Below are 9,864 nucleotides of genomic sequence, written 5' to 3'. Positions count from 1 at the left end.
CAATCCATGATTATCTTATTGTTTCTATATAAAATGATTTAAATATAAGGTGACTTGTAAGTCCAAAGGGCCGGGTGTTTGATACATTACACTTATTCGATGTAACAGTTACATTTGTATCATATATGTTACAGGTCACTATAATAAAATAATTACTTACTTACTTACTCACTCGATTTTTTTTACAATTTACATTAATCATTTCTCTACTATTGTTTAATTACTAATTAGCAAAAAATAGGGGAAATTGTCAAAATGACACTTTCTGGCGCCATAACTCAAATTTTTTTCTGAAATTTTCACCGAAAAATAGACATTGAAACACTGAACACTTTATCAAATTACATTAATCATCAATCTGTTTTCGTTCTATAGATAATAGGCAAAAACGTCAAACACTTTCAAAAACCATAACTCCAAAAGTGTCAACAGATTTTTATGAAATTTGCAACAAAAAATAGACATTGAAATACTGAACATTTTATCAATCACAGTAAACATAAATCTGCATGCTTTTGTTTTCTAAATAATAGACAAAAACTGCCAAAAAAAAAAACTAAAATCAGTAAAAAAAAAAGGGGGGGCAAAACGCCAAAATCGGTAAATTGATTATCTTGAAATTTTCAGGGAAAATAGATCTATTTGAGCCGAAGAAACTTAGATGTCCGATATTTATTCTGTCAATTATATACTGAGTGGTCCCGGGATATCAAAAGAAAATTTAAAGCCCACCGAAGCACTAAGCTTGGCCTAAAAGGCAACTAGCTAGTGCTCAAAACCCTGGCTAAGGGCTAGGGCGCTTTGTCAACAAAGCAACTCGGTCGGTTGTGTGCCCAAGGTAGAGGAAGGGAGTACCCCTGGCATGCTACATGCTGGGGTCGTCAGGCCAAAATACGGAAAACCTGATCGCAAACCACAGTGGTGCAACGTGTTGGGAAAGATACCACGTTCGTCGCATGTAAAAGAACCCTGCTGGGATATTCGATAGGAGTATGAAGCTTTGTACTCCGTCGCAGGGGCTAAATTGCCCGAAACTTCCCCCTCTCTCAATCAAATTTTGTTGACCATGTTATCCTTATATCCATCACATTTCTCGTTTCATCATCAATTCATGTTCATTTTAGCATACATTTCCTGTTCATCGCCAGGATATACATGTAGCTAAATATTGTTGTTTTAATCAACCATTCAATCACTCAATCAATCAAATGATATGCGAGTGAAAAAGAAAACCCAATTAATGTCATTCCTCAGTCAAGCATATATCATGTGTGAATCCAAGGAAAGGCGTGTCGGCTCTGGCTGAAACCCCCCCCACCCCCCCAAAAAAAGTGGGGTGGGGCATAAAATCTTGATTTTTTCACAAGCCCTTAATTGGGATCAGATTTTTTTATCGCAAAAAATATCATTGAATCATTTTGTTTCCCTATTTGAGTTATTGATGTGTGTTCTCTGACAGGCTTGTCCGCTTGCTATTTAATGCTGTTTATATTATGCCCAGTTCTATAGACGAAAAACTGGGCATAGTTTAAACTTCGCTTGGCCTTTCATTTACTCCAGCAATGCTAGAGGTTGTCTGGCAAGCTATTTTCTGACTTGGTGCCGTATGGAGGAACGGAATTCCAACCGCTTACGTTGTAGGGGTAGCTTTTCATTCTGAGATATGTCGAGTAACAGTAATATATTTCCGAAATTCGCCGAACAATACATTTCGTAATTTTTAAAAATCAACTATCGACCATCGAATTATCAACATAAAAAAAATCAAAGGGAGATAACTAGAACACACATTCAGAGTTGCTTAGTGTTGATTAGAGAAATATTGATTGATGTCTGTCGTCGTCGTGGGTGTTTGAGTATATTGATGCAGGTAGGAATATATGTTACATGCATGAAGCTGTCTTTATAGATACGATGAGCAAAATAACAATGAAAAAAGACCAAAGGAAAAATGATAGACATATCATACATCATTTTGTTTCTATTTTCATTTTGTAATTTTGAGATGAAATTTCTACTTTCGTTTTCAGTAAAAAAAACAAACTTTAACGAGCTTTAAAAACTGATATACATGTATGTATATAAATAAATTACATCATGCTATAAACATTTAGACGTGTGTATACGTATTATGCATATAAACTGTCATATGTGCATCAAAGAGTAATCAAGGGAACCAAGGTTATAGCGGTAATCAAAAGAATGTAATCCAGGGACAAAGACCAGACATGGAAAACAGACAAACACAACAAAGAACATAAAGTAACTAAAATCATACATACAAAGTAACAAAAGCAAATGAGCAACTCGGACTCCACTAAAAACTGGAAGCATGGACCAGGTGCACCGGTAGGATAAGCGTCCTCTGTTTTTCTAGAAACACCCGCCGAGTTGCTCATAAAAAGTCGACAAACGAGGAAAGGAAAACTATGACCCGTTGAATAAATCAGTTTTCATGGTGCAGATGGATACACCGTAACGATTGACGAATTCATGATGACGACCATAAAACTTCTGTAGTGATGACTTCAATCTTGTATCAACATAACCCTGTTCCAGCAGCCCATTTGTTAGAGTGCTAGCGTGATACAAAAAGTTTGCGTAGTTTCGGCAAGCTCTGGCATAACGTATGAGTTGTGATATGAACACTCCATACAATCAGGGATGTAGCAGGGAAAAAAAAAGAAAAGTAGCAAGTAAACTGAAGAAAATTTTGCAATTCGCTCAATTTTGAAAACAGAGTAGCCGTCAAAAGATAGCAAGTAGCCGCAAAATGGCTTCTATATATTGACATCTCTGCAAATGAATGTCATAGTAAAAAGAGAAAAGAAACTTTGTGCATTGTAAATGAACGACTCGCACGAGGCTTACTACTTACAATGTATTAATACAGAGTGTAATCTAACGCATTTTGTAACTGAAACGACCAAGTAAGATCAAGAAACTCCATGCATGGCAGCACCCATTCATCTCTGTTAAGATCTTGACGAAAACACAAGCCTTGACATCGTTTTGACTCGATTGGGCTTGGCTGTTGAACGTGTTAAAACAGTTGTGTGATTACATGTACATGTATCTTTGTTTTTCATAATACAAGAAAATAGATTTTAAAACCAGTCTAAATTCCATGTTATTATTTTTTTTATTAGAGACATGTCTACTCATGCGGAAGAATTGACTACAGGATTTGAAAGACTGCGGAAAGATGACAAGTATGCTGATTTTACCATTACTGCAGGTGGCCAGGACTTCAAGTGTCACAGAATTGTTCTTGCTGCCCTGTCACCATACTTCGAAATGATGTTTGATAGTGACTTTGTGGTATCTAAGTTTTCATATGTTAAACCTAAACTTTCAAATACAAAAAGCAGACTTATATTTAAGATTTCTCTTAATGAACAAAAGAAAATGAATCTGGAAACCACACAGTATACACATTAACTGGAAATCTGGAGTGCATTCCTTTTACACATACAGTTCAATGTTAAAAAAACAGAATTATAATGTAGTGTTTTATAAACAGAGCAACATTTTTTGTCAATAACATCGACCGCTCATTTACGTTTTTTTTTTGGAGAAACTGGGAAAAAAATTCTGCATGTTTTTTATTTTTATAACTTTTTTCTTCGAAATACATACTATTTTTTCAAAACATGTGAAACATAAAGAATGGATGTTTCATATTTTATGTTATAATGTTTCTGTTTTAAAGGATTTGTGAAATAACAAAGTATTTCATTTTTCTTTTTTGTAATATTTTGAAACAGTTTAACACTTAATCCTTCATTTTTCAACAGTTTGCCTTTATGCAGCATTCATTTTTGCAGAATAATTGTTTTTTCTTATTTAAGACTAGAACATGTGTACATCTGAATAAAGAAAAATCCTGCTCTTTATAAGACTGTCTTATTACAGTTAAATTTGCAAACATCATAGAATGTTGTTATAGTTTTTGACAAGATTTCAAAATTGAGTATTTTTAATCATGATTATATCAGAATGTGAAAAGTATATACACGTGATAGTTATGCATTTTAAGATGCCAAACTGAAAAATCAATATTATAAAACCATAGATTTCCTCCTCTGTTGTACAATTTTGTACTTTTTTTCTTTTTAATGCAGCAATTCTGGACCCCCTAGTAATCAAAACATCTTAAATTGCCCTAATAAACACTAGAACCCGAATTTATTATGTGGGTTGAAATACACCCTCCTAACTCATCAACTTCAATATATTTAAGGCAAGGTTCAATTGTTTATTTTCTTGGGCTGTACATAGAAGCTTGATTGATATTTGGTATTTGATAAAAATAGCTGATCTAGCAGTTGTCTGCTGATCATGTTCATGTTACGACGATGATAATGGTTTTACTATATACTAGATTCATGTCATTAAGCTAGCATTATTTATACATATGGGGCCCAATGAGGGCGTTTTGCATAAACAAAATAACCATAGGGCACAGTACACAGGGGCGGATCCAGGATTTGAGTTTAAGGGAGGGGGCGTTCATTGAATTAAATGCTGTGCAAAGCAAGGCAAAACTTATTATGGGGTGAAACTTGTGGAGAAATTTTTTTCTTACCGATTTAGGGGGGGGGGGCGTTCGCCCGGTACGCCAGTCCTTGGGTCCGCGCCTAGTACAAAGGGGATTTACTTAAATTTACTTAATACTACAAAATTTCAATAATTGAAACCTATTGAAATCTAGCTATTTCTTACGAAACCATAAAGCCAAGCTGGTAGAGTTATCTTAACAGTAAAAATTTTAGAATCTCATAGATACAGAAAGAACCAACATGACAACCAATAATATGGTACACAAATATAAGGTAAAACATACCTGGAGCTGTATCCAAAAAAACGTTTAAGCGATTGCAATTCTGCATGCGAAAACTCATTATACTTTATTATTGAGTTCATTCAAGGTGAAATTATAACTGGCATATTGACAAACAGGAAACCTTGAATCAAAACCGTAATTGTGACCAGTGTAAAAAACATTTCTATTATATAAGTAAGCTCAAACTTAGAAATGATGCATCAGTAGCCAAAACAACCGCAATAAAATATTTCATTATAAATCATGCAAATAAATCCTCGACAAAATTTCTGACTTGCCCCTACGGCACTAACAGATTAGTACATATAGGAGTTTATGTCCAATTTGCTTAGTGGGTTCCATTTACTTTTAGCCGGAGCAAATTTCTTTGCACGGGCTATAACATCAAGGGTGGCATCAACCAATGTGCCATTATACTACATTTTGTAACATACGAAAACAATTTTATTTTTTTTAACTGCAGGAGAAAGACCAGGGAACCGTAAACCTTGAGAAAATGGGTCTTGACGAAGAAACTTGTTCCGACTTTCTGCAGTATTTGTACACGGGCAGTACGGAGGTCATCAACAATGATAATGCTGCTGTACTTCTGTATGCTGCGCATTTAATGAGTGTGGAGTCCCTTCATCGTTCATGTAGCGAGTTCTTAAAGAAGCATGCTTGTAAAGACAACTGCATACATGTATGGTGCGTCGCTCGAAATCAGGATGACACAGCCGATCTTGCAGAAGTAGCCCGTTCCTTAATTCTTAAGCATTTTGTAGAAATTGCATTATCAGATACTAAGTTGGATGGCGTCAACACTGTTGAAAATCTTATTGCCATCCTTGATTCAAAGAATATAAATGTTGTAGACAGAGTGGGGATGTTTTGTCGCGTGTCTGTTTCCTGGATCGATGCGGATCTTGATAATCGCAATTTCTATATTAAAGAATTGTGTAAAGCACTGTTAAAAATGGGGATTGTCTCGAACGACATCCAAAAAGAAGCTCAAAATGTACGAACAAGAACTAGAGAAGCAATATTAAAGGTGCTAGAGGAAATTGTCACAATTAATCCGTCACCAATGGAATTTGAAGCACCTGCTGACGACAGTATGATTGTCATGGGCGGGAATGAAGGGGGCAGTAATTGTAGTGTAATGTGTTTCAGTTTCCCCCAGAAGACATGGTTCTCACTTCCGCCTTTACCACTCGACCCGGGTTTTAATTTTGCCATATGTGCTCATCAGTTTTCAATACTTGTGTCTGGTGGATCAGGGCCCGGTCCGAATGTAACGCAGAACAACAGAGGTGGACATAAGAAATTTCTCTGTTTCGATGGGAAGAAAAATCAGTGGTTTGAATTTCCAGATTTACCTAAGCAACGACAGCACCATGTAATGTATGCATTCGCCGATGCGGTGTATATTTTCGGGGGAGGTGAAAACCGCGAATGTACTAATATTGTTTTTAAGTTCTGGTATGAAAAACAGCAATGGTCGAGATGCAACACCACTTTGTGTGACTCTGTTCGTTCTGCTGCACATACCTGTATCGGCAAGAAGGTATATTTGTTCGGTGGATTCAAATCAGAAAGCAACAAGTCGACATCAATACAATGTTTCGACTGCCAGTTTGATCAAAGTTATCGATTGGCGTACAGTCTACCACCATCCGCTAGTTTACACGCGCGAGCCGAGGTACTGAATGGACAAATTTTGCTTGTTTGTAAGAACGGAGAGATTGCGATATGCTCTGAGGAAGAAAGTGTTCGTGTGGTTTCAACAATAAAGAATTTTGACAGAAAAGGTTTCGGGATGTGTAGTTTTGAAGACAAACTTTTATTCTGTGGTGGTGAAGTGTCGTTCAGTTCTACGAAAGACATGTTTCTTTATGATTACCAACAGAGAATTGTTATTACAATGCAGGAAACTATGCCAGTATCGGCTTCTAACTTTAGTTTCACTAAGGGCAAAGTTTTGCGCGATTACCTGGTTACTGAATGCAAAACAACTATGGCTGCCATGTGAAACATATCTGTATTTTTCGCAGGGCAATGAAAAATTAAGAGAAAAAAACATTGTAGATCATTGTAGTATTCACTTAAGACATTTTATATTTGTTAATACTGAATAGAAATTATTTTTATCCTCGTATACCATTTGTTTATAGCAAAATCTGGGAATAAGTAACTTTCTTCATCCGTGTATGCTTCATACTAAGACGAATATGCGGGACAGCAAAATATCTTTTTAACCAGAAATAAATAAAGATCGAAATTAAACAGTACAGTTATTGAGTCTTGATTTAAGTCCAGGAACGTCCATATGTGAAAAGCGTTTTTTCCCAATTAAAACGAAGAAAAAACTGCCACCCTCAGGCTTTTTCTTTTAGAAGTAAGCATAGACTCGACACCTGATGTTTTGATCTTTATACGACTGCTTTTTTTTGCTTTTTTGCGGTAGTATAATGTACGTCCATAGATACATTTTTCGTGCGATAACTTTAAATATTAATTTGTTAATCTTCATGACATTTTGTAACAAAATTCGACACTGGCCACAAAACAAAGAGTAGCATTGGTATTTGGGTAAAGCCTCCAACCTGAAGGAAATAGGGGCCAAAAAGTGGCAAATTAATTAAATTAAACCACGAAACGCAAATATAAGTGTAAGGATCTTTATAAATCTGTTCCACAATGATGTCAGATCGATTGGAGGTGACCGGGGTATGACGTGAATGGTTTAGGAATAAAGGGTAAAAATGGCAAAACATGCACTGGTTACATAACTTCAGTGATAAACATCAGTGGCGGATCCAGAGTATTAGGTAAAGGGGTCAAAATAAATTTCTTGACAGGATCGATCACCGGTGAGGATCACGAAATAAGTGTTTTTTTTTTAAATTTTTTTTTATGATTTAACACACACAATTTTTCAACATTTTTTCTTCTAGGTGAGGGGGGTGTCGGTCCCGCGCCTCCCCTGATCCGCCACTGAACATAACTGTTCAGGAATGGGACTAAAAGGCCATAAACAAGCATTTGATGTGATTTAAAGATACAATTTCAGTATACACGTAATTAGTGTAAAAATCTTTCATAAATTGTACCATTGAGTTTTATGTCGAATCGCCAATAAAAATATAAAAATGGGTAGATATCAAGAAGGTACATCCATGGACAAAAACGCATTCGAGAACATGTGAAGTGATAAACAACAAGCGAGACAAAATGTTAAAATACATGTCAAAGACGAGCAGCAGAAACACCACCAAAAACTGATCTGAACTCGGGGGGGGGGGGAGAGTTTCGGAAAGGTAAGTAGGTCCTGCTTCTTGCAAGGCACCTGCAGGGCTGTTCGGTGACAATATTATCTGATAAAACGAGAGAAAATCTATAAACTGTAGTTCATTGTTAATTCTGGAAATAGATAAGCTATATATAAGGATTAACTAGGTCATGTATTGTGACAGCCGCAGAACTTTAGAAATTCCGACAACGTATAAGCTGTGAAATATAAACTCTATTGCAGCTGCTGGAATGTTACAGTCGGGACAATGGGTTTTGATTGACCGTAGGGTTATGGTCGTAGTCATGAAAGGATTACAACAAAAACAACAATTTTACCTGGTTTCCTGGTAAAACACTGCGCATTTATAAGTGTAAAGATGTCCATAAAATTGCACCTCACAAAAGGAACCAGTTTTTGGTGCATAGATTTAAAGAGTTGTGGCCCTTGCCTTTTATGGATTTTTATGGGGGCCAGAGAAAATTAATTTGTCAATAGATTTTGTACATTTTGTGTATGAATTTCTTACATGTATGTGTAATGCAAATTTCAAACTTATTAGACCACTTTTATTTTGCTTAGAATCTTATTTTGTGTCAAACAATATGTATTCACATTCCAAATTATAGCTCTGTCTATAGTTTGAATATTGTGTCCATACTTGTCATCTGCTAAGTGTTCGGTCGCTGTGGTCGTATTTAGCCTCACCCTACGAATCTTTTACTTCGGGGTTGAAGAAAGCTAGTGCTTGTATGTTGTGACGGGTGTGTGACCGTTCTTTAGACCACGGACACTACATTCTTCAGTTGTATTCATACTTTTACAGATTTTAGATCTAGGCAAAAACTTGGAATATGATTTGTAGTCCGATTTAATTAAATCCCAAATTTAGTTCGATTTTTTTTTGTCTCTTACATAAACGCTTTAGTTGTTTTATTTAATTGCAATGTTGTTGTGGAAAATATATATACTAGTAGTTTACTTAACATTGTTATCAATGTATTTATTTGAAGTAAGTATAGAGGGTAAGCCAAAAACCACAATCTTCTCAAGGGGTTTTGGGGGGGGGGGTATGTTCAGTTACAAAATAATCTATTTGAAAATCTACATTGTTAATTAACGGTAAAATACTTAATTTGTTTCTGTCTATGAATGGGTGGTGTGTGCAATATTTCATGTACGTATTTCTCTGAGAATGGTGTTGCAATATCTCTTATCCCATTCTTCTAAACTTAACATGGTAATGTGGACCATAAAAACGGATCGACTAGCGACTTAATATACCATTCAAACTAGAGTTACAGTTCTTACCACGGCTAAACTTTTGAATGCAGGATAATTGTGAACCCCATATTAACTATCTCCATAGTACCTTGTTCTTTTGCATAAGATTTGATTAATGTTTCAGCAGTACAACTTAGCTGTCCACTACAATGATCACATATTATCTACAAGCATCATCTGATTGTACGTTTTCGGTCTTAAAGTACATTTTTTGTAGTCATCTTTTACAAAAAGAGTTCAATTTCAAAAGTCTATTTTAATGTACAAAGTTTAAGATGATTTGGTTCAAGAATATTTCATTTGATATGGAAATTGAAATGGGATGTTCCAAAACATAAATTAAGATCCGTATCATGTAATTATTTATTTCTGCCTATACACAGCCAAATGTATCACATGTGAGGATGATTTGGAACACATGATTATCATGTTTCTGGTTACTTATAAAATTGGAATAAAATCT

At 35.5% G+C, this 9,864-nt stretch overlaps 1 protein-coding gene across 2 annotated transcripts; it reads left to right on the top strand.

Annotated features, from left to right (window-relative positions):
- Positions 1-1,769: 1,769 nt before the first annotated feature.
- LOC148609596 (ectoderm-neural cortex protein 1-like) lies at positions 1,770-7,116 on the top strand. 2 transcript variants are annotated; one of them, XM_088541253.1, is made up of 3 exons: positions 1,770-1,870; positions 3,150-3,321; positions 5,310-7,116. In XM_088541253.1, the coding sequence occupies exons 2-3, from the start codon at positions 3,154-3,156 to the stop codon at positions 6,855-6,857; spliced, it is 1,716 nt and encodes a 571-aa protein (XP_088397379.1). In that variant the 5' UTR covers positions 1,770-1,870; positions 3,150-3,153; the 3' UTR covers positions 6,858-7,116. The 2 variants fall into 2 exon arrangements, with proteins under 2 accessions (XP_088397379.1, XP_088397380.1); XM_088541254.1 differs by having other exon boundaries at positions 1,785-1,870; positions 3,150-3,212.
- The last annotated feature ends 2,748 nt before the right edge of the window (positions 7,117-9,864 follow it).

Source organism: Perna viridis, chromosome 8 (genome assembly GCF_037379345.1).
Source record: "Perna viridis isolate PV_CMFRI_1.1 ecotype Kerala chromosome 8, ASM3737934v1, whole genome shotgun sequence".
Taxonomy (NCBI): Eukaryota; Metazoa; Mollusca; class Bivalvia; order Mytilida; family Mytilidae; genus Perna; species Perna viridis.
This window is presented reverse-complemented; position numbering and strand designations above follow the sequence as displayed.